This window comes from Desmodus rotundus, chromosome 4 (assembly GCF_022682495.2).
Source record: "Desmodus rotundus isolate HL8 chromosome 4, HLdesRot8A.1, whole genome shotgun sequence".
Classification (NCBI taxonomy): domain Eukaryota; kingdom Metazoa; phylum Chordata; class Mammalia; order Chiroptera; family Phyllostomidae; genus Desmodus; species Desmodus rotundus.
In genome coordinates, this window is record NC_071390.1 from 57,883,530 (window position 1) to 57,908,642 (window position 25,113).

The following is a 25,113-nucleotide window of genomic DNA, read 5'->3' on the forward strand; positions in this document are numbered from 1 at the left end:
GAACCAGCAACTGTTTGGTTTGCAGGCTGGCGCTCAATCCACTGAACCACACCAGCTGGGGCAAAAAAAACCACAGAATAAATATTGATGACCTTGGATTTGGCAATGGATTCTTAGATATGACACCAAAAGCACAAACAACAAAAACAGAAAAAATGGACTTTTATCAAAATGAAAGCTTTTGTGGTTCCAAGGACACTATCAAGAAATTAAAAGATCTGGTCAACATGGAGGCATAGGTAGACATGCTTCACCTCCTTGCATGACCAGAGAGAATTACAACTAAACCTCAAAACAAATAACACCCAGATCTGTATGGAAGCCCAACAATCAAGGATGTAAAGAAGCCACACTCATTCAGATGAGTAAAAGGAGTGGAGACATGGAGATGGGCGGAGAGGCAGTGGTGGTGGCAGAACGGGCAGTCCACAATCATGAGTGGTGGATAAAAATCAGGATGGATACCTTGGGAGCAAGGGATCCCATCCCCAGGCCAGACCACACAGTGCAGGGTTCCAGCGCTGGGAAGATAAGTCCCCATAACTGCTGGCTGTACAAACTGGTGAGGGTTGGGGTGGTGGAAGAAATTGCTGGATTTTCAGGAGGTTCTACAGTCTTAGAATGTATGCAAACCTACCCACTCTGGGATTCAGCACTGGGGCAACAGTTGGAAGGGCACTAATTGTATACAGGGAGTGAATGAAGTGACTGGAAATGAGGCAAGTGTCAGGCAAACCTCCAGAAGCCAGGCAGCAGCATTGTCCCCTATCCGAACCCTCCCGGTGTCTTTTCTACAACAGGCCATGCTACTAAGACAAGGAGTAAAAGCAGCTTTACCTAATACACAGGAACAAACATAGGGAGGCTGCCAAATTGAGAAGACAAATAAATATGGCCCAAATGAAAGGGCGGAACACAACCTCAGAAAAAGAACTAAACAAAACGGAGAAAAAACACCCTATCAGATGCAGAGTTCAAAACACTGGTGATCAGGATGCTCAAAGAACTCATTGACTATGGATGGCAGCAACATAAAGGAAGGCACAGTTGCATTCAGTGAAGTAAAGACAAATCTACATGGAACCAATAGTAAAGGGAAGGAAACTGGGATGCAAATCTATGATTTGGAACATAAGGAAGAAATAAGCATTCGACCAGAACAGCAAGGAGAAACAAGAATTCAAAAATCTAGGAGAGGATAAGAAGCCTCTGGGACATCTCCAAACATGCCAACACTGGAATCATAGGGATGCCAGAAGGAGAAAAAAGAGCAAGAAATTGAAAACTTACTTGAGAAAATAATGAAAGAAAATCTCACTAATTTGGTGAAGGAAATAGACATACAAGTCCAGGAAGCACAGAGAATCTCAAATGAGTTGGACCAAAGAGGACCACACCAAGGCACATCATAATTAAAATGTCCAAGGTTAAAGATAAAGAGAGAATCTTAAGCAAGAGAAAGGAGACAGTTACCTACAAAGGAGTTCCCATGAGACTTGTCAGTTGATTTCTCAAAAGAAACCTTGCAGGCAAGAAGGGACTGGCAAGAAATACTCAGTCATGAAAAGCAAGGACCTACAACCAAGATTACTCTATCCAGCAAAACTATAATTTACAATTGAAGGGCAAATAAAATGCTTCCCAGACAAGGTAAACTTAAAGGAGTTCATCATCACCAAGCCATTATTACATGAAATGTTAAAGGAACTTATTAAGAAAAAGATGAAGATCAAAACTATGAACACTAAAATGGCAACAAATTCACAACTATCAACAACTGAATCTAAAAAACCCCAATAAACTGAGCAAAAAAAGCAGAACAGAACCATAGATATGGAGATCACGTGGAGGGTTCTCAGCTGGGAGGGGTGATGTGGACACCGACACTGAGATGAGACAAATTCACATGGACTACCGAGTCCTGTGGAGGAAAAGGGACAGCATGGCCATTCTCTCAAGGGGAGAGCTCCCTGACCCTTGCCTTGACAGGCTTTTATTGCTTTTCTGGGCACATTACATTGACAATGGTCCTCATTTACTATGCGCAGGCAGGTTCGCTTTGGGTGGTTACCTTTTACAGAAAACAAAGAAGAGGATGTTGCTAATTACATCAAAAAAGAAGGATATTTGCAAATGCAAAGGGAAAAGTGGTTGAACTTATTACACTTGTCCTTAGAAGGTTTAGCATACATTTTAGCAAGTTCCTTTAAAGATATGCAGTAAACCTTTGCTGCCTCAATTTAGGATGAGGGAGCTTTAGCAAAAAGCAAGTCTCAAAGCAGCCTAGGTACAATGCAGGCCTGCTTCCCCACGGGAGAACCTATCCATGGGCGTGGCTTCTGTGTGCTGGGCCTTGCTTTCCACTGGCCTTTCTGAGTGGGAGCTGGGCCCACGCCACACAGAACAGTATCTTACAGAGGGGGGAGGGAGAGAATGGGGGGAAAGGTACAGGGATTAAGGAGTATAACTGGTTGGTATAAAATAGAGGGATGTCTAGAACGGTATAGGAAATGGAAAAGCCAAAGGACTTACATGCATGACCCATGGACATGAACCGGTGAGGGGGACTGCTGGAGGGGGGCAAAGGGGTAAAATTGGGAAAACTGTAATAGCATAATCAATAAAATATATTTTTTAAAAACAGAAAGGAAAAAGACCACCCACAGAATAAGAGAAAATATCTGCAGATTACATATTTATAAAAGCCACGTGTCCACAACACATAAAGAACTCTAACAACAAAGGGCAACCCTATATTAAAAATGGGCAAAGGACTTGAATAGCCATTTTTCCAAAACACAAAAACATACAAATAGCCAACAAATATATGAAAAGATGCTTAGCACCACTAGTCATTAGGTAAATGCAACTTAAAACCACAATGATGCACCAGTGGACACTTAATAAGATGGCTTTAATCAAAAGACATGATAAGCATGTGGCAGAACGAAACCCTTATATAAACATTGCTGGTGGGAAGGTAAAATGGTACAGTTGCTGTGCAAAAAAAAAAAAAATTGGTCATTCTTCAAAAACTTAATCCGAGTTACTATTTGAATCAGCAATTCCATCCCTAGTTATAGACAGACCCAAGGGAAATGAAAGTATGTATCCACACAAAAGGGAATGAAGTACTGATAAATGCTACAGTGTGGATGAACCTTGAAAACATACTCAGTGGGGAAAAAAGACACAAAAGGCCACATATTGTAGCATTCTGTTTATATGAAATGTCCAGAATAGGCAAGTCCATAGAGACAGAATTATCGGTGGGTTCAAGGGGTGGTGAGAGGGGAAATGAGAAGTAAGGCTTACTAGGCACAGGGTTTCCCTTGCGCTGGTCAAAGTGCTCTGGAATTAGAGAGTGGTGATGATTGTACAACATGGGGAAGCCACTGCATTTGTACAGTTTAAAATGGTTAAAAGTTTGAATTTTGTATTACATAAATTTTACCTCAAAAAAAAAATTGTTTTAACTTTAATGAGCACACAAATCCCCGGGAGGGAGCTCATTAAGATGTAAATTATGATTTAGGAGGTTTGGGTGGGGCCTCAAATTCTGCATGTTTGACAAACTCCCAGGTGAGGCCACTGCTACTTATCTGTGGCCATACTCTGAGCAGCAAGGCTACCCCAAGGGCACTTCCACTGCGTCATTATACGATTCTGGGCTTCAAGTGCCTCACCTCTGTGGACCACGCCTACCCTGTCCACCCCTATAGAGAGGGTGGCTGAAGCACAGAGAGATGGGGGTTCCCAAGTCTGAGCCTTCAAGGGGATGTGGGCCTCAGGGCATGGGAGTAGATAGGGAAGGGGCTGTGGCTATAAGGGTCACTCTGTCGGCAGGCACAGATCAATGGAGTAGCTTTTATTTTGTAAAAAGCTGAGGAAGAAAGGCTGGATGCAAGGCTCCATTCTCAAAGGAGAGCTGTTGGACATGAGTATTACTTCCAGCTGCTGGGCAACTCCATCTCCAGTGCTCAAAAATGATCTGAAAGAAAGGGAGAGGCTCTGAGAGAGGGGACGCTGAAGGCACCCTGCCCTCCCCTCCCCTTCCCTGGGTAACTCCTGTGCCAGGGAACACAGGACTCAAGGAGGGAGCAGGGTGGCTAACTCTCCACTGCCTGGTCAGAGGGATGCTAGTCTTTCCTGAAAGACTAGCACACAGGTGGGGGTGGCACACAGGTGGTCCTTGGAAGGGAGATGAAAGGAACCAATGAGCTTGGAGGCAGCTGCTTTGTGTCAGGGTGGTGGTGCTGAGAGTGGACCTTGGGAGAACAGGGCGCTCCTCCAGGTGCCCTGAATGACGCTGGGCTGCAGCCTCCCAGGGATGGAGGTGGAGGTGGGGGCCAAGAATACTTGGGGCGAGCTGGAGGAAATGCCTTCCCACTTCTGCCCCATGGAGGAGCTGGAGCCCTGGCTTTCTAGGCTACACCAGTACACCCATCCCCATCCTGCTTGCCCAGTGTCAGAGGCTGTTATCTCTGCCACCTGAGTCACTACACTCACCATCTCCCAGGAGGTCGGGGGTTGGGCTGAAGGGTCCCTGGGGCAGGTTCCAGGACAGCTCCTCCAGCTGGCTTAGTAGGCCTTTCACTTCTGCCTCCAGGTGCTCCACTGTCTTTTCCACCTTCTAGAGCAAGCAGATGGGAACGGTGTGAGGTGGGGTGAGAGGAGCCAAGGACAAGAGTGGTACCAAGTCCTGCTTCATCAGGAGCACCTGGTGGTCCAGTGGGGAGAGAGCTGGGTGCCAGGGTTCTTCTGGGTCAGCTTCTGCCCTTGCCTGCCTCCCGTTCTCCAGATGACAAAATCTTCAGGGGCTCCCTTTCTATGGCTGCTCCTGGCTCTGGCACTCTAGGTTTTCTGTCACAGGTGTGGAGTGACTAGGGATCCTCTTCAGTTTTTAGGACTCATACCTGGGAGTGCACATTCCTTTTGTTGCTCCGCCTCCTAGTGGCAACTCTGCCAAATGACAGGTTTGGGATTTTGAAATTTATTCAGTGTTCCTTTTTTCATGAATGAACCACATTAGCTATCTAGTGAAACCTACAGACCCCTTCTTAGAAAAATGATTTAATTGAAAAAATAAAAGATAAGATTTCCAAGGACACCAACTGCCTATTAAAATTAAATTTTTGATATAAATTTTTTTTTTTTACTTTTATTTATTGACTTTAGAGGGAGAGAGGAAAAGAGCATGAGAGAGAGACAGTAATTTGTTGTTCTACTTATTGATGCATTCATGGTGGGTTTTGTATGTGCCCTGACTGGGGATTGAACTCACAATCTTGGGACATCAGGATGGCTCTCCAGTCAACTGAGCCACCCGGTCAGGGCTAAAATTTATGTTTTTATTGATTCACTAAACAACATGGTCTACCATAAGGTCTAACAACTACTTCAATTTTGACATAATAGTTAGAACAAATGATATATTGCATATGTTGAGATATTTGCAACAACTATAATGGGATGAAATTATCTGATTTCTATTGACGACAGAAATCACAGTACTGTCAATACTACTATGGTTTGTCGTATTTATAAGAAATGGGAATGCTAAAGTTTTTGAAAAACAGTATATTTTTTCCCCACACGAGTTTGTAATCCCAGGTTACAAACTGTGGCTTTATAACAAAACGCAGTGACTGAATTTCCACCTTTTCTGCTGGCAGATATGCAGAGATTTCTGGCTGGGTGTCAGCAAGGCCCTAGGGGCAGCAGGGACCTTTGGGGGCTGGTCAGTCTGACAGCCCAGGCAGAGCAGGGAGATGTTTAGCCTGACAGCCCAAGTGGCCAGGCAGCAGGATTGGCCTGGATCTCCCCAATATTCCAAAGCAAGGTTGTCCTAAAGCCACCAGCCTGGCAGATGGACCCAAAGATGCATGTCCTCCCAGGTCACCCTTGTTACCTCCTCTATGACGTCTAAACGGCCATGGACAGCCATGTGTGTGTCACACCCTGTGCTCCGAGCTGGGTCTCCTCGGGAGGGGATGAAAGGTTCAGCAGCTGTGGGAAGACAAGTCTTGTAACTGTGGGAGCCTTTGTTTTCCCTGTACCCTTGAGACTCCTGTAAAACACTGGGCTCAAGGGAGGTGGGTCCTGAAAACAGTCACAAAGAGAAGCAAAGGCAGGCTCAGTGGGGGTCAGGGAGCAAGTGTGGGGCTGCCCCAATCACTCATTTGTCTCTGTGGTCTCTGTGAGCTCACCTACTGTCCAGGTGGGCTTCCTCACAGAGGTGCTGCCTGAGCTGGTTAAGAAAGGGAGGAAAGTTTCCACCAGGGAGAATGGCATGTACAAAGACAGAGAAGCATGAATGAGCAGGGCTCATGTACAAAGCTTAGGGAGTTCAGAGTGGCTGGGAAGTACAGGGTGTACGGGAGATGAGACTGGAGAGGTGGATCATAGAAACCAAGCCAGAGGCCCTAATAACCAATTGTGATGCTTGTTATGGGGTTTAAGAGAAGGGTCACATAGTCATATATGAATTTTTCAAATACAGAGACTGGCTTGGGGGACTTTGTCTTCGAAGGCAGAAAGTTACTGCAGTAATCATGGTAAAAGATGAGGGAAAAGGAGGCAGTAGCAGCAGGAATAGAGAAGAAGAAAATGAGTGGAGATTTTAATAGCAGCATTGACACCCGTGACCAGTTAATAATAGCTGACGTTTGATGAGTGCTTACTATGTACCAGAAAGTGTGCTGAGCAAATGTATTGACTCAATCAAATTCTACAATAATGAATTATTATCCTTAATTTACACATAAGGAAATTGATACACAGAGGGGTGAAATGATATGTCCAATGTCAAACAGCCAGTAAGTGGAAGATCTGAGGTTCAACCTGTTTAACCCTTGATTCATCATTTTTCTCCCCAGTGCTGGTTCCTCCTTGGTTTTTCTTGGCACTACCAACCATCATACCAGAAGTCTTAGACCCCTGGTTCTGAGCTCAGGTTTCAGAGTCGGTGGTTCTGAGATGTCCATGGGTCATCAGAGTTGGCTGGAACTTTGAAGAATGCTGACAGAAAGGAGGATACTGTGTCATAAACTAAGAGAAGCAAAGAGCTTTACAGAGGATGAAGTGGTCAGCGTGACCTAAAGCAGCCCAGAGGTCTAGCAAGCTAAGGATGAAAAAACAGAGCAACAGGAAAGTCACCAGTAAATCCACCCCAGCACTGTTAGTGGACTGGTGGAGGCAAAGCAAAGTTTAGGTTGCAATGGGATGAAAGGGAAGGAGGGATCAGAAGGTAGAAATCTGGATCCTGGAAAATGTTTCCATGAAGCTTGGCTGTGAAGAAAGGGAGAGCAGAACACAAGGCCTAGAGAAAGTTATTGTTTCTTCTGATTTTCTACAGCACTGAAGAAACACAGCCATGCTCATAGCCCAAGGGACAAGAGGAAGAGAGAACTGAAGGAAGAGGCCATGCAATCCAGAAAGGGGTGGTGGCAGTAGGGATAACACATGGAAGGAAGAGAGAAGAAATGAAGCAAAAATGGGTTAATAATTCTACTTCTAGAGGGCCAAAAGTTGAACGAGTTCCCACCTGATGGCCTCTACTCATTCTGTAAAGTAACAGGAGATTCATTTTGCTGAAAAGTCAAGTAGGGTGAGGAAAGAGGAGAGGTGGTTGTTGAATTTTCAGGAGTTTTGCGAGTGGGCTGTTAAACACAGTTACTAAAATAGAAGCCATGTTGAGAGCATTGACAGCACACCCGTGGGGAGGCAGATGGAATAAAGAGAGGGCTCCCAAAAGGGGTGAGGAGAACGAGGAGGCAGCGCAGGAGGACTGCAGAATGACCTGGCATCAGTGAGGAACTTTGGAAGCACCAGTCTTCCCCCAGCATGGTGCAGAGCAGCAAAGATGAATGGCTAGATGGAGCTGAAGCTTGGCAGTCTGCAGGATGAGTGTGGTGGAGGGCAAGAGAGCAAAGGAATTGAGGGTTTGACCAGCAAGGGGTTGAGAGAATGAGCTCTGGAGTCTTGCTTGGATAAGGAAGACAGAGGCCAATAAGGAGAGCCTGGGAGAAACGGAAGGGCCAAAAGGACTGGAGGTCTTGATGCGATGATGAGAGAAACAAATGGAACAGGTGGTGAAGGATACTGCAATTTTAGCTTCTAAAGGTGGAATAGCATCACAGTGACAATACCAGGGTTGTGGCTCTGGATATGGACATCCGAAGCAGGGGGTGTTACTGCACTTGGTCTCTGTAGGTGCAAAACTTCTGGACTTATAAGGTGTCGATTGGGTTGTCCAAAGACACATTTAGAGTTGCCCAAAAGGTTGGCAAGTCTTGAGGTAAGAATGGGGATGTTAAGCCATTTTGCTGGTGATGAGTGTGTCATTCTCAGAGGTTGAGTGACTTGCCCAAGGTCACACAGTCAGCAAATGACAGGATCCAAAGCACCCTGGCCTTCTCCTGACCCTTCCTCAGCAAGCTGGCCTTCTGATCTCTGCTGGAATCACCAGATTCTCTGGTTCCAACTCTATCTGGATCCTAGCTCTTGCATTCAGGGGCAAGGACCATGAGCAAAAACAAAACGTCCTTCCACTCTGAGCATCTTTTGTGGAGAACAATTTGTTTTATACCCTTCATTTCATTATTTCCCTCTATTGAACTTACAAAAGCCTCTTCAAAAGACAATGGTCTTCTCCTTGACTTTGGGTAGAGAGAGGGATGTTATAATGGCTCTTTGGTTACTTTTTTTTAAAGGGAGTGTTTCAGAGATCTATACCAAAATATTTACAGATGAAATTCTGCAATGTCTTAGATTTATTTCAAAACAATCTAGGCCTGGGAGTGGGAGGAGGCATAGATGGGAGTACAGAGCAAACAGGACTGGACAAGATTAGCAACTACTGAAACTGGGTGATGGGGACAGGAGAGTTCACTGTACCCTTCTCTCTGCTGCTGTATATACATATGGTTTAAAATTTTTCGTAAGAAAAGCCAGTTGCCTGTTGGGTTGTTGCAAAAAACAGAGGCCATTGTGGGCTGCATGCACTGATGGAAAATGTTCAGGGCAGGGGAGGGGTGGCAGGGAAACCCCGCCTAAAGGGCCGTGCTCCATTCTGGGCCACATGTCCTAAGCAGGTGTAGCAGTGGCCAGGATGAAAGGACTCCAAATTTTGACTCATTTATCTCAGCGGAAAGAACTGGGGTGCTCAGCCTGAAGAGGAAAGGCTTTGAGGGGGCAGGAAGAGCAGTTCTCACCCAGAGAGAGGGCTGTTGGGTAAGAGGTGGCTGCCCCATTGTGGGTCTATGTCCACACCCACCCTGTGCAGATCTGCCCAGTGCCTTTGGCCAAATTTCTCCCCTGAGCCTCGCCTGCCCTCTCCCAGACCCTAACCTACTCTTCTCTCCTCCCCCCAGCTGAGGCCAAGAGGAAGCACATGGCTCTGTCAGCCAAGTAGGGATCTGCCAGCTTTGTAACTCACAACGTGAATATGCTCCTCTCACTGGCCTAAAACATACTGTTCTTTATGTGTCTGTGGTGAGATCTAACTTGGCTCCAAAACCCCTCCAGGGATAAGGCTGGACTGACATTGCTCTCCACATCGCACAGCACTAATCTCTCACATCTGGATAGGACGTCGCCCTGGGCTCCACTGCCCAACTGTCCATGAGCTCATCCGCGCCTCCTGACCAGTTCACGGAGAAAGCTGGGGCACAGCCAGGGCCAGGGCCCTCACTCTGCACCACAGCTCCCTCGCCCACGTGGGTCTCCAAGGCTTTGACCTCAACACATGATGGCAGAAAATACACTGGACACCCACGTTCTCAGCTCAGCTCATCCATGAATTGGTGTGAGCCTATGGGAAACTTTCTCCTCTTGCCTCAGCCTCTGCAGCTTCCTCTGTAATAGGGGTAGGAAGGCCCAAAGCACTGCAGCCCAGATATAGCTCATCTGAGATGCTGCCCGGTCTTTCAGAGCCTGCTGAGAGGCCTCAAAAATTAGCTACAACCCTGACCAGTGTGGCTCAGTGGGTTGGGTGTGGTCCTGCAAACCAAAAGGTCACAGGTTCGATTCCCAGTCAGAGCACATGCCTGGGTTGCGGTCCAGGCATGTACAAGAGGCAACCAATTGATGTTTCTCTCTCACCTCAATATTTCTCTCTCTCTCTTTCTTCTTCCCTTCCCCTCTCTCTAAAAATAAATAAATAAAACCTTAAAAAAGTTAGCTACAAGGACAGCACTAGGATGAGTCAAAGACAAGTTGGTTCCTGGATGAGAACCTCCAGTAAGGCAAGACTTGTGTGCTTTTTATTTTATTTTATTTTTTTTTTTGAATTGTGCACACACACACCTTGGAGCAATGGCTTCCTACTCAGTAGAAAGGGGCTCAGGATAATGCCTGTTCATGGGGCTTCTATTTTTTTATTTTAAATATTTTATTTATTTTTAAAGCAAAGGGGAAGGGAGGGAGAAAAACATCAATGTGTGGTTGCCTCTTGTGTACCCCCTTACCGGGGAACTAGGCCTGCAATCCAGGCATGTTCTGTGACTAGGAATTGAACCTGTGACCCTTTGGTTTGCAGGCCAGTGCTCAACCCACTAAGCCACACCAGCCAAGGATTCACAAGGGTTTTAGAAAGCTCCAACAGGAGAAGGAGTGGGGAAGGCTGAAGGATTACCATGCTCCACCCTTAGGAGCCAAGGCTGTGGTTCTCATCTTCCCTTCCTTCCTCAACTCCTTCCCTCCCTGCCCCAGCCTTTGGGAAATGGACCTTTTTGGATGCCAGGTTGTTTTCACTGGACTGGGTCCTGCTCAGGGCCTTTGTGCAACCTGGATGGTGGCCAGGGGTAGAATGTCATGAGGTGGTGAGAACAGGCTGCCGGTAGAGGCCAGGAGCCCATGGGGAGGCGGTGGGCTAACTTCTCCAGTTAAGGATACATGGCCACTGGGTGCCCCTGGGAGGTGGGAAGTATGCCCCCTTCCCACTCACAAGCAGAGGAGACCTTTTTTATCTGGGACTCAAACACTACGAAAGCACCCACAACTCAAATGATTTCTGCCATGCCAGGTGATGACAGACACTTTCTCAGTGGTGACGCTGAAAGGTGCTGCTGTGCCTCCTGATTCATCAAAGATACACTGTATGACCAGCAACTGTTGTCACTGGGGGGTTCATTACATTTGACCACATTCAATATAATAGAATAATAAATTTTACCATGTTTGATATTTGTATTAAACTTTGTGATTCATTCAAAACCATCAGTGGTTTTTGATTATTTTTTTTTAAGCAAAGGAACATTATTTGCGAACAATTATGTGAAAAACTCTAGTCTGTGGAACTGTTCTGGCTGAAACAGCAGAAGGATCCTCAGATCCCCAAAGAGCTCAGATTCTAAGGAACATTTTGGTTTAGTTTAGTTTTGTTTTGGGAGAGACATGTCCTGCTCCCTTGGTCTCTGGTCCTTTTCCAGATGTGGATTTGAGCCTTGCTGATCACTCAGAGAGCACAGCAATGTCATTCTAATACCTTCAGTATCTGGTTAAGCTAATATTTTGCTTAGGATACAAGTTAGGCTGCTGTAACAAAGAGCCCCCTCAATTACACATGTGTTTATTTCTTTGTCATGTATCAGTTTAGAGGCAGACTGGCTGGTGGTCAAGGCAGACAGGCAGCTCAGCTCCCTGAGGCCATACAGAAAACACGGTTCCTTCTATCTTGGAATACTGTGCTTTTAAATTCACTGGGTTATAATGTACTAGAACATTCCTAAACCCCCATAATGTGGAGAAGGTCTAAGAAGCTATCTGAGATAAATAACCTCTCTCCACATCTGAGAAGAACGCAAGGCTGGGAGCTGGGGACACAGTGACACTGTCACTACTTACTGACTGTGCTCTTTGCCTCACACTAGCTTCCTCATCTGTGAGGGATTTGCCCTGCTCTGCCTACTTTGCAGGATTGCTGCGTTGATCACAGGAGATTCTGTACTTGAAGATGCTTTGGAACTGCCAAGAGATGTACAAATGCCATGCAGGGTATTCACCAGGTGAGCTGAAGACTGAGCAGGTCAGTGAAAGTGCCCCATGGTTCCCTCCTCCACATGGGGTCAGTGCTCTTGGCTAGATGGCTCCAATCAGCTCTCATCAAGATGCTCTAGAACTAAACCCATGCAGGGGTCCAAGGGATGCTAGGAGGGGCTTCTCCAACAAGCACAAAAAGGGCCCAGTGCTGACCCAGCTCTCTGGGCTCTTTTAAGCCAATCCCACTTGTTGGAGCCTCAGTTTCTTCACCTTTAGAATGGGCATAACCATACTCTACATTCAGAGCTACTCTTAGACCACTCAGCCATCCTGACACGCTTAAAGCTACTCTTGATATGTGATCACTTACTATGTGCCAAGCTTTTTGTTGACTGTTTAAATACATTACTTATTTATTCTATCTGTAAGCTCATAACTGATATCTTTTTTTTTTTTTTTTTACATATTAGAAAACCAACAATCAAAGACATTGATGCACCAGATTACACAGCTAGTAGGTGACAGGATTTGAATCCGACCTTCCTGACACTGTCTATACTGTGCCCTGGCAGTGGTGTGAACTTGTGTAAGTTCCTCCCACTTGAAACCTCGGTTGCCTCTTCTAAAAAGTGAAGGGTTGGATGGGTGTGGGACAAATGGAATCTGTACACCTGACATCTTTGTAGCTGTCTTGAGGCCCCACAAGAGCCCAAATGTGTGCCTTTGACCCAACTGTCTTTGGGTGCTTTGCTCCCCACACCATATATTTTTGTAAGAAGAAAAGCTGTGATCCTCACCACAGCCCTTCAGGATCTTCCTCTTTCTCCTATAGCAAAAAGCAGGATCCTGAGGGAAGTCAGGGACCCGGAGTGGTCAGGGGTGGACAGTGAGAGCTTCCCCAGTGGGCCCAGAGGCATGGGTGTGGGGGGTTACACTGGTTAAAAGGACCAGGCTCTAGGACTCCAGGTCCCTCTGATAGCAAAACAGGAAAGGAACACAGCCAAAGCCTGAACCTAAGAAAAAATTCTCTACAAGTGACACAAAACAGTTTGCCTTGCTCAATACATAAAGGGTTTTTACAGATCAATATGAAAAATCTCAGTAACAATTGAAAAGTCAAAAACAATTTACAAGAAGTAGTAGAAACGACCAATATGTATTTGAAGAAAAAGTCCAATCTTGGTAGTGATCAAATAAATGCAAATCAAGGCAATAAAGACCATCTTAAAGTATTCTTGCAAAAAAAAAATTCTAACAGGAATTAGAACAAGCTTCTAGATCTCACTACTAGTTTATAGACAATACAGGGGCAAAAAGAACACTTAAATACTTGGGGGGTGCAAGCAGCCAAAACTTAAATGTGGAAAACAATAGGACAAATAACCAGTTTCTTCCACATATAAATTTTAAGAAAAAAGAAGGAGAAGGGAACTTACATATTTAAAGAAACTTAACAGACATATCAACCAAAAGCAATGTATGCATCTTATTTAGGTCAAAGAAAGCAAATGTGACAACCTGACGCAATCAGGGGTAGTGGACCCCTGATCGAATATTTGATGACATTAAGGGATTCTGGTCCATTTTTAGGTTGTAATAATGGCATCGTAGATATGGTTATTAACAGATTACTTATCTTTTAGAGATACATCAAGAAAATTTTAGAGATGAAAATATATGATATCTAGAATTTCCTTCAAAATAATTTACAGGCATACCTCAATTTATTGCACCTTGCTGATATTGGTTTTTTCTTTTTTTTTTTTTACAAATTGAAGGCAAAATCCTCCACCAGCAAAAAAGATTATGACACATTGAAGATTCAGATAATGGTTAGAATTTATTTTTATCAATAAAGTACTTTTAAATTATTGTTTTTCTAGACATAACTATTGCTCGCTTAACAGACTATGGCATAGTGTAAATAATTTGACTCATTTTATTGCAATAGTTACTTTATTGTGGTGGTCTGGAACTGAGCCCACAATATCTCTGAAGTCTGCCTTTATGTCCAGAAGATTTCATAAATGAAAGTTAATAAAAACAATGGTACATTGTGTGAGGTTTGAAAGGTTATACACAAAAATGTGTGAACTCAATGTGAAATTACATTAACACATTTATACTTTCCTCCTTTTTCTTAATCTGTAGCAATGAGCATGCATAATCAGAGAGAAAATAAAAATGATTTTAAATTAAAGATTATATATATAATACATATATATATATACATACACACACACACACACACACACATACCAGTTGTGGCTAAAGGGGCCATTGAAAGTCAGCCACTTGTGGGCAGGTGGCCAGCTCCTCTCTCAAGGGAAACCCAGACTCTGCTTTGTGTCCTCAGTTCCAGGGGGTGGGGACTGCCCAGGGAGGGGATGGGTAGAGAGAAAGATGGTCATGCACTATGCTGAGCCACTCCTCCCACAGCCCATGAGGTCCTTTTAACAGGCAAAGAAATTGAGGCTCAGAGGGATCAACTGGGGCTGTCTGAGGGGAGGAGAGAAGGATCCAATGTGTGTTGACATTTGGCTGCTTCCTCTTTTGTCTAATCCAGGCAAAGGGCTCTGGGGGTTGGGTATCATTCTTCCCAATTTACAGGGGAGGAAAGAGCTCAGAGAGGTGAAGTGACTTACCCAAGGTCACTCAGCCAGGGCTGCCCCAATCAGAACTGGCCTTGATTCTTTCCCTGGTGCTTACTCCCACAGGTCACTGTGCCCTGAGGTGGACTGGGGTTGAGGCCTGCCATTCAAACTATCACGGGGGTCTTTGCCTGGGCGAATTAACATTCATCTGCTCCAGGTTGATGGGGGAGCAGCCTGGACTCAGGGGAAAGGGCCTGACTGAGGGCAGGTGGCCTGGATGCTTAGTGAGGGCTCTGCCTTGGCACCACCATGAGACCTGAGCTTTCCCTTCACCTGGACAACTGGGATGAGCAACAGCTGTCTCTTGCCAAGGCCTTTGTGAGACATTGGGTATGCGGGAACATGGCTTGTAAACTGTAACATACTGTACAAATGCAGAGTCTTGGCGGGGATGAGGGGCAAAGAATGAGTATCTGTGTGTAAAGAAAATAAATATACCTGCAGGCACCTGACCAGTGAAGGGGCAGCACTTAAGATGCTTTCGGGGGATGGTAGAGGGGACAGTGCAAGGCAGAGAGTCCAGCCAGCAGAGCACCCAGAGGGTTTCTCCCTCCCGCACCCCTGCCTCCTCCCCTCAAGGCAGCTCGGGCTCTCAGGGACCTCTCTGGACGCCTGGAGACTGGTCTCCTGAACCCACCTGCGGAGCCTTCTCAGGCCACCTGACAGGTGAAACAGGGACCTTTCTCCTTTCTTCTGGGCCTGCCTGACTGTCCCTGACTGGTTGTGCTGGGCCAGGCCTGGGTCACGTGCCTGTTGAAGCTGAGTTTCCACGACCCAATAAGACCGGGCCTGGGACCCTCTGGACCCTCTGGAGAGAGCTGGGGAGGGGTCAAGGTCTGCCCCTCCTGCAGACTTGACCTCCCACCCTGTTATCCTCATCTCCTCCTCTCTCTCCGTCAGTCGTGGGGTTTCTCCACAATCTCTCTTCCTTTTTGGTCTCTCAAATCTTTCTCTTTTCCTCTGCATTCTTTCCTGCCCCCATTTCTCTTACCATGTTAATTCCTCTATTTCTTTCCCTCTTGTTCCTTTTGCCTCTCAAACTCCGTTTTCCTTCTATTCCAGTTCATAGCTCATAGTTCACGCCCATCTGTTTCTCTCCAGTCTGTCTCAGTCTCTACCTTTCTCTCTGTATTCTTCCCTCTGTCCTCTCTCTAATCGGCTCAGTCTCCTGCCTCTATTTCTTTGCCTTTTCCTATCTTTCTCTCTCTTATCTCTCACCATCTTCCTCTTTCTCCATCTCTCTCTATCCGGCTCTGTTTCCATGTCCCTCCCTCCTCCGTCGCTCTCGCTCTTCCCTACCTCGCTGTGCGCATCTCTCCGGAGTCCCCACCCGTCCCGGCCCCACTTACCCACGTCTGCGCCGGGGGCGCAGAGAAGAGCGATCCCGGCCAGGGCGCAGAGCAGGGTCCGCATGGTGCCGTCTGCCCGCCTCAGCCCTCCCCGGGATCGCGCCGGCCCGCCCGGGAGGAAATGCTCTCAGTCCCAGCCAAAATTCCTGGGCGGCTCCAGGCTTTCTGGCTCAAGCGAACCCGCCCCCTTCAGAGGCCCCTCCGCACCCCTGCGGGCCCTGCAGTCCAAAGACCCTGCAGGCGGAGGGCGGGCGCGCCAGCCTTAGTGCCTGCAGGGCAAAGGGCCGCCCTTGAGTCCACCGCGCCTCCTGGGGGTCGGGCAGAGGAGAGGGAGGAGGACGAGGGGGTAAGGGGACGGGAGTGGGCTCCAGGCGAAGGCTCCCGAGCCCGGATATTCATTATGAGCCCATTTTACAGACTGGCCGGCTAACTGAAGCTTGGAGAGCAGTGCCACCTTCCTCCGTGTGACCCAAGGCTATGTATGGCACAGGATCTAAACCCCTGACTGCAGAGAGTGTGGAAGCTCGTCCCTGTCCCCAGACTAGTAAGTTATTCACTCTTATTACATGAGACAGTGTCTGGCCCTGAGATGAGGTGTCTGCCTTCTATAGAAACGTACTGTTCGGCTAAAGGAGTAAATAGTAATGTTAGAAGATACTTTTCAAAAAACAGTAAAACCGTGACTACTGTAAAATGAGCGTGTGTTGAAGATTTGATTTAGCTCATTGTTAATGAGGGAATCAGTAAGAGGTGACAACCAGATCAAAGGACAGACACATCTGGAATATTGACATGAATGTGCAGATAGAGATAAAACTGGCTTCCTCCACACTCTGAGGGAGAATGAACTGAACCTATAACAGGAATAATTTGCATACATGTAGACAAGCATTTTTTGCATTCCTGTCTATGGTTTACAGACTTGTAAAACAGCCTAAAGGCAACGGAAGGCCTGATCCCTAAGAGAATCAGAATCAAGGTATTCGGCTCTGTTCTAGGAGGGTTAAGTAGACTCTGGTGGAGGGAGGAAATGAAACAATTCTTATTCACATATGTCTACCCTCAAGGAGTTTACAGTCTAGTTACCACCATAATATTAATAAACAGTAACTAGTCTTTGATTGATTTACCTCTACGTCCACCCTGTCTCTGATCTACACTCTGTGAGGGGCACATCATTATGGTCATTCTTCTGATCAAGAAACTGAGACTCCAAAATGGTTTTTTTAAAAATATATTTATTGATTATGCTATTATAGTTGTCCCATTCCCCCGCCCTTCACTCCACTCCATCCTGCCCACCCCCTCCCTCCCACATTCCCCCCCTATAGTTCATGTCCATGGGTCATACTTATAAGTTCTTTGGCTTCTACATTTCCTACACTATTCTTACCCTCCCTCTGTCTATTTTCTACCTACCATTTATGCTACTTATTCTCTGTACCTTTCCCTCCTCTCTCCCCTTCCCACTCCCCTATTGATAACCCTCCATGTGATCTCCATTTCTGTGGTTCTGTTCCTGTTCTAGTTGTTTGCTTAGTTCATGTTGTTTTAGTTTTAGGTGTGGTTGTTAGTAACTGTGAGTTTGCTGTCATTTTTACTGTTCATATTTTTTCTCTTCTTTTTCTTAGGTAAATCCCTTCAACATTTCATATAATAAGGGCTTGGTGATGATGAACTTCTTTAACTTGACCTTATCTGAGAAGCACTTTATCTTCCCTTCCATTCTAAATGATAGCTTTACTGGATAGAGCAATCTTGGATGTAGGTCCTTGCCTTTCATGACTTGGAATACTTCTTTCCAGCCCCTTCTTGCCTGTAAGGTCTCTTTGGAGAAATCAGCTGACAGTCTTATGGGAAGTCCTTTGTAGGTAACTGTCTCCTTTTCTCTTGCTGCTTCTAAGATTCTCTCCTTCTGCTTCATCTTAGGTAATGTAATTATGATGTGCCTTGGTGTGTTCCTCCTTGGGTCCAGCTTCTTTGGGACTCTCTGAGCTTCCTGGACTTCCTGGAAGTCTATTTCCTTTGCCAGATGAGGGAAGTTCTCCTTCATTATTTGTTCAAATAAGTTTTCAATGTTTTGTTCTTCCTCTTCTCCTTCTGGCACCCCTATAATTCAGATGTTGGAACATTTCAAAATGTCCTGGAGGTTCCTAAGCCTCTCCCCATTTTTCCGAATTCTTGTTTCTTCATTCTTTTCTGGTTGGATGTTTCTTTCTTCCTTCTGGTCCACACCGTTGATTTGAGTTCCAGTTTCCTTCCCATCACTATTAGTTCCCTGTACATTTTCCTTTGTTTCTCTTAGCATAGCCTTAATTTTTTCATCTAATTTGTGACCAAATTCAACCAATTCTGTGAGCATCCTGATTACCAGTGTTTTGAACTGTGCATCTGATAGGTTGGCTATCTCTTTGTTGCTTAGTTGTATTTTTTCTGGGACTTTGATCTCTTCTTTCATTTGGGCCATTTTTTTTTTTTTTTTATCTTGGCGTGCCTGTAACATAAAGAGGCGGAGCCTTAGGTGTTCACTGGGGTGGGGTAACAGTGGTCGCTGTATGTGGGGGAGAGGCTGAGAGGGAGCAATGGTGCCTGCTCCACTCTCTGTTGGATTTTAGTTACTCCCTCCACTACCCACAATCAAACTGGTCCCCTCTGGTGCTGATTCCCGAGTGGGTGGGCCTGTGCATGCTCTAGGCCCCTGTGGGTCTCTCCAACAAACTCTGCTGAGAGGCTGGGAGTCTCCCCCACTGCCGCCCCAACCCCCATGGGTGTTTTCATTCAGAGGTTTGAGGCTTTATTTCCCCGCACTGGAGCCCTGGGTTGTGGGGTCTCTTTCGCTCCCCCCGCCGTTCCTCCTGGTTTATCTAAGTGCGAATGTGGGGCTTTGGGGTCTGCTAGCTGCAGCCTTGCCTGCCCCATTCCACAATCGGGCACCTCGCAGAGTCCGCCAGCCACCACACCACCGAGAGTCCTTTCCACCCTGCTGCCCATCTCCGCCCCTCCTACCGGCCTGGATGAATGTTTCTTCTTTATTTCCTCGGTTGTCAGACTTCCATGCAGTTCGATTTTCTGTCAGTTCTGGTTGTTTTTTGTTTTTAAATTGTTGTGATCCTTCTTTTGGTTGTGCAAGGAGGTGCAGTGTGTCTACCTATGCCTCCACCTTGGCTGGAAGCCCGAGACTCCAAAATGTTAAGAACCTTGCTAACAGCCACCCAGCTGGTATAATGTGTAGCAGGATTTGAATCCAGTTCTGCTGCCTCTGCAGGCCAGCTGTTAGACCAGCGATTTTCAACCTTATTCATCTTATGGCACACGTAAACTAATTACTAAAATTCTGTAGCACACCAAAAAAATACTATATTTTTTGCCTATCTGACAAAAAAGTTGGTGTAATTTTGATTCATTCACACTGGACGGCTATTGTGTTGGCTGTTGTCATTTTTTTATTTGACAATCTAAGGAAATAGAGGTCAGTGCCCTTGACTAAATAGTCAGGTATTGCATGTTTTAAAAGTTCTTGCTGCACACCGGTTGAAAATTGCTGCCTTAAATAATAATACACACTGTGCTGCTCAGAGCTGGTTTGTCTTTCTTCATTATAAACAAGCCCAGAGTAAGAGCTGGGTGGGTTTTTCAGTCAACTTCAAATCCACCTCCCTCTAGTTTAGAATACAATAGGCAAAACCACTTCTACCCAACAAGTGCAAAAAAAGTTTCAGTAAAAACGAAAGCAAAAACTGAGCAGCCCTAACACCTGTGCTGTAGAGCCTTGAGTGCATAGCCTGGTTTCAGTGGAGAGCCTTCACCACCATGCCCAGGAGAATGTATTTATACAGCAAAAGCCCCATCAGGGTTAACTAGAATCCTCACAGATCAAGGCTGCCTCTCTGTCTTCTCATTCCCAACAGTGTCTCTGCAGTTGTCCAATACAGTCACCACACTGACCAGTAATCCTCACTTCTTACTTCCTCCTCCACACAAGAGCCTTAGGCATAGGAATTCCAGTTCTGAATCAGCATATCTTGGACAGAGACTTGGATCTAATTTTTAAGATGCCCTCCTGAGGATTAGGATGCCCAGAGAAGTTGGCTCAGAAGAAGAATTTATTTTAAGAATGCCAATAATTTCTCACACTTGTTAGTAGGACATTCCTGGGCAAGTTAGTTAAGTGGGAAGTTGACAAAGAACAGCCAAATTCACAGGGATTCATGCAGCTCACAACCGGTGTGCTACCTAATATTTTGAATTTGCAATAAAAACAACGCACATAAAATACTTTCTTGTTGTGGTGGAGTCACAAAGTAAGGAAGCAGACACAGGAAAATGTGAAACTCCTCCCTGTACTAACTCCCCCTACAGTGAATCTAGTCCAGTCCCCTCAGCTTGTTGACCTCTTCCAGTTCCTTGTCTATGCAGTCCCTAACTACCTACTAGATATTCGGACAGACACAGACATACACCTGGGATTGAAAAAAAGATATTTTTGGAACTTGCTTTCACATACTTGTTTATCTCACTCATACCACCAAATCTGGAAGATCATTCTACATTAGTGTTGCTGGTGGAAATAGGGTCCTTTCAAAGTCACAAGGAAAGCATTCCAGGGTCCCACATACGGGAGGATAAGATGTAGTGGCAAGATGTATTGTAGAAGCAAAATCAAAGCACTGTCCTGGGTTCAGCTCCATCCCACTGTGAAAGAAGTTCAGCTTTGTCTTCATCAGGCCCAGAAATAGGGCCAGTGTCCAGACATTTTACGCTACACTGACGTTTAGGCCAGTTTAGCCTCTGTCCTTGTCCAGCTAGTGTAGTATGTGTTCTGGATGCACTCTGGCTGGGGCTGCGTTACTGTACCTGGGCTCATGCTTGGAGCCTGCCCTTGAAGTCTGTGTAGCTGCTGCTATGGAGAGAGAATATGTGAGTGCATGGAGCAAGGGCATGAGAGAGAGAGGGAGGGGGGGCGATCTTCGTGAAGTTTGCATTATATTGTCTCAGGTTTGGGAAGGACCAAGAGCCCTTTCAAGCTAACCAATCAATTTCCCAATACTTCATGAGCTTGCTTTGGGTCTTTTCCTCTAACCAATCCATTTCCTAGATTTTCCAGGGTTTTGTGTCCCTTATCCCATCCAATCCTTTTTCCAAGCTAGGCTCCACCCCTTATGGTCACCATCTTGCCTCCTACTGTGCATGCCTCATAAGAGAGACTTCCCCCTGCACCATCTTGGTTTCTACTGGACATGTGCCCAGCAGAGGAATTTCCCCTTTATTGTTTTATTCCTGCCACCTCCTCACCCACTCCCCATCCCCCAGTCTGCCAGTCTGAGTGAATGAAGTTGTTGTACCCTGGGGAGATTGGAAAACTGGTCCTCCCTCCCAGCATGGGGGTGGGGGGTTTTAATCCCCTTTGCAGGGCAATGCTACAGTCCCCTGGGGTTTCTGAAGCTGTAATTTCCTAGCAAAGCAGGTTTATGTTCCCTAGTTGATTTGCTTAATAATGTCTAATTCTCTTTGCCCCCTTCCTTTATTAATATCTAGCTACCTAAGCTAACATTAGTACACACAAATCTACTTCATTCCTTTGAAGAGTTGCAAAATATCTTGTGAATGGATGCACCATTATTTTTCCAGACAATCCCCTACTGATGTACATGTAGTTTATTTCTCTCCCTGCCTCCCCCCCCCAGTGTAAAGCATGCTTCAATGAACATCCTTTTGCACATATCTTTATATATATATTACATACTCATGTATTTCTGAAAGGCTAGATTCCTGGAAGAGAAATCATTGAGTCAGAGGGCATTTTATATTTTGTTAGATATGCCAAAAACTCTCACTAAGCCTATTGGTGGGACCTGGCACTGAGTTACTCTGGGGCTCCCCCTATTAATCCTGTTCTGTGTTGGAGTTGTGCTGCAGGGGGTGCTATTTACATAAAATAGCTTAAGTAGTGGAGAGACTTGAAATTCTATATCTAGTAGCCTTGTTCATTCTCCAACACCGGATATATATGTTTTAAAATATAGACAATTTGATGATAAAAATGTTACCTTGTTGTTTTTATTTATGTGCTATTTATTATGAGTGAAGTTGAGCTTTATTTGCCAATTCAAATACTTTTTTTTAGCCCCCTGTTTTCTTTACAAATTCTGATTATTAATTCAACGTTTGTTATAGATATTGGCAATGTTTTCTTCCATTCTCCCATTGTCTTTTTCTTCATGGTGTCTTTCATCACACAGAAGGTTTACATATTTAGGTAGTCAAATTCTCAATATTTTCCTTCATGGCTTGTAGGTTTTACAATTTGTTTATGATTCCTCATGCCAAAACTATAAAAATCTTTTCCAATATTTTCTTCAAATAGTTTAAAAGTTTTTTCAAACCCATTTAGAATTTTTATATGGTTGTAAGAAAAGATTCAAATTTAATTTCTCCCCCCCAAATGAACATTGAAAATCCTAATGTTCTTTATTGCATAGTTCATCCTTTGGCCACTAATTTGAACATAAAATAAAGTGCTGGTTAGCCTCCATTCCCAAGTGGAGTTCCAAAAAGTCTCTAGCCATCACGTCTGTTGTGAGGTCAGGGAAACAAAAATAAAAGCTTATCATTTTTATAAATACTGAAACTATTATTTGATGAAATTAAACAGATATCTCAGACTTAAAAACAGCAACAAACTCTAAGAGGCAGAAATAAAGGAAATAAAGGGACATTTCCTTAACAAGATAACTACTTTTATCTTAAACAAAAAGTTTACATGTACATTCTGGAGGAAGGAGAGAAGCATTCTTATTAAACCACCATCACCACTAGTAATTATCTGTGGTCTGATCAAGGAAACAAAGCACTAATGAACAGAAAAGATTTATGAAGGAGAGAAAGTGGTGCCAATAGTGGAAGATTCATTTGCTTTTTTAGAAAATACAGTAGAACTAGAAGAACTAAGATGTGTTTGGAAATCAATTTATTTCCTCACACCAACAGAAATCAGCCTAACACATAAAGGAAAACTTATGGGCAAGATGATAGTAGGGACTCAGTTTGCTAGTCCCCTCCTTCCAACATTCTCTAGAAATGACCAATGGAACTAAAAATAGGGGAAACTGGCATCAGTGCCAGGAACTTGGGAAATATGCTGCTCACATGCCAGGCCTCAAAGCAAGCTGATGGTCAGCTGGGATTAATGGCAATAAGAATCATCATGTATCATTGATCTGTTATTTGCTAAACTTCTTTGAACCTGGTATTGAGCTAAGGCTGTACATGTGTTATTTCATGTAATCCTTGAACCAATAAACCTGTAAGGTAGGTATCCTTATCTCCATTTTTCAAATATGATATATTTGATAAAGGTCAGAGGGTGGCAGATCCAAGGTTGGAAGCAGGTAGATGTTATTTTAAAATCCATGCTCTTAAGTATTATCAGGTCACTACTCTCAGGCCCCAGGGGAGTAGTTAGGTAGTGAGGGAATCTGGAGAGAGGTGGAAATAAGAAGACAGCAAACAGGCTCAGTGTAGCAAGTTCTTAGCAGTTAGTGGGAGCCCGCCCATAACTGCCTGCATAAATGAAATGCCATAATGTGCAGAGCTTTTCTTTCACTTAATGCACCTGTCACCCTGGCAGGCAGCAACAAGGTCCACAGGGAACACAGTGTGAGGCTTGGAGAAGTTAGGAGGTGCCCATGTAGAAATGTGGGGCTTGTTTCCAAGGTGCCTATGCCTCCGGAGGCAATGCCACAGGATGCACATGGGCCTCCCAGCCTGGCTGTACTGAAGGGACAAATGGTGGGGAGTTTGGCAGGGGGCCTGGGAAACAGGAAATAGGAGCTGGCCACCTATCTGGGGGTGGAGTGGGAACACAGGGACAGCCCTATTGAAAGGGCCTTGGTAGCCAGGAGGGTGGGAATTGCACAAAGCCTCTTTGTCTTCTGTTTTGGCACAGGCAAGACCAGGTCCAGGAGAGCCCTCAGCACTATGTGGGTCAGGCCACCTCCTCTCTGCATAGATGCAGGGGCCCAGGGCCACACAAATTATGGTCAGAGAAATTGAACCAGTTGGGTGTGGGTATTCATGTCTCTGTTGGGGGAACAAAAACAAGGGGCATTTGACAAATTGAGATTTAAAGAGTGTTTTTCTTAATATATTTATTGATTATGCTATTACAGTTGTCCCATTCCCCCCCCTTCACTCCACTCCATCCTGCTCACCCCCTCCCTCCCACATTCCCCCCCTATAGTTCATGTCCACGGGTCATACTTATAAGTTCTTTGGCTTCTACATTTCCTACACTATTCTTACCCTCCCCCTGTCTATTTTCCACCTATCATCTATGCTACTTATTCTCTGTACCTTTCCCCCCCTCTCCCCCTCCCACTCCCCTATTGACAACCCTCCATTTGATCTCCATCTCTATGGTTCTGTTCCTGTTCTAGTTGTTTGCTTAGTTTGCTTTTGTTTTTGTTTTAGGTGTGGTTGTTAATAACTGTGAGTTTGCTATCATTTTTACTGTTCCTATTTTTGATCTTCTTTTTCTTAGGTAACTCCCTTTAACATTTCATATAATAAGGGCTCGGTGATGATGAACTTCTTTAACTTGACCTTATCTGAGAAGCACTTTATCTGCCCTTCCATTCTAAATGATAGCTTTGCTGGATACAGTAATCTTGGATGTAGGTCCTTGCCTTTCATGACTTGGAATACTTCTTGCCTGTAAGGTCTCTTTGGAGAAATCAGCTGACAGTCTTATGGGAACTCCTTTGTAGGTAACTGTGTCCTTTTCTCTTGCTGCTTCTAAGATTCTCTCCTTCTGCTTAATCTTGGGTAATGTAATTATGATGTGCCTTTGTGTGTTCCTCCTTGGGTCCAGCTTCTTTGGGACTCTCTGAGCTTCCTGGACTTCCTGGAAGTCTATTTCCTTTGCCAGATGAGGGAAGTTCTCCTTCATTATTTGTTCAAATAAGTTTTCAATGTTTTGTTCTTCCTCTTCTCCTTCTGGCACCGCTATAATTCGGATGTTGGAATGTTTCAAGATGTCCTGGAGGTTCCTAAGCCTCTCCTCATTTTTCCAAATTCTTTGTTTCTTCATTCTTTTCTGGTTGGATGTTTCTTTCTTCCTTCTGGTCCAC

At 45.0% G+C, this 25,113-nt stretch overlaps 1 protein-coding gene across 1 annotated transcript; it reads right to left on the reverse strand.

Annotated features, from left to right (window-relative positions):
* Positions 1-2,899: 2,899 nt before the first annotated feature.
* On the reverse strand, positions 2,900-16,267 carry PLAC9 (placenta associated 9). The gene is made up of 4 exons (XM_045195914.3): positions 15,986-16,267; positions 5,912-6,009; positions 4,510-4,633; positions 2,900-3,991 (listed from the first exon to the last, which is right to left on the reverse strand). The coding sequence occupies exons 1-4, from the start codon at positions 16,047-16,049 to the stop codon at positions 3,981-3,983; spliced, it is 297 nt and encodes a 98-aa protein (XP_045051849.1). The 5' UTR covers positions 16,050-16,267; the 3' UTR covers positions 2,900-3,980.
* Between the last annotated feature and the right edge of the window lie 8,846 nt (positions 16,268-25,113).

Excerpts from the sequence above, each read along its gene's own strand:
- PLAC9 (XM_045195914.3), bottom strand. The coding sequence starts at position 16,049 with ATGCGGACCCTGCTCTGCGCCCTGGCCGGGATCGCTCTTCTCTGCGCC. Across the intron at positions 6,010-15,985 it reads CGCCCCCGGCGCAGACGTGG|CTGCTGAACCTTTCATCCCC; the intron begins GTAAGTGGGGCC and ends GTCTTCCCACAG. Across the intron at positions 4,634-5,911 it reads GTTTAGACGTCATAGAGGAG|AAGGTGGAAAAGACAGTGGA; the intron begins GTAACAAGGGTG and ends TGCTTGCTCTAG.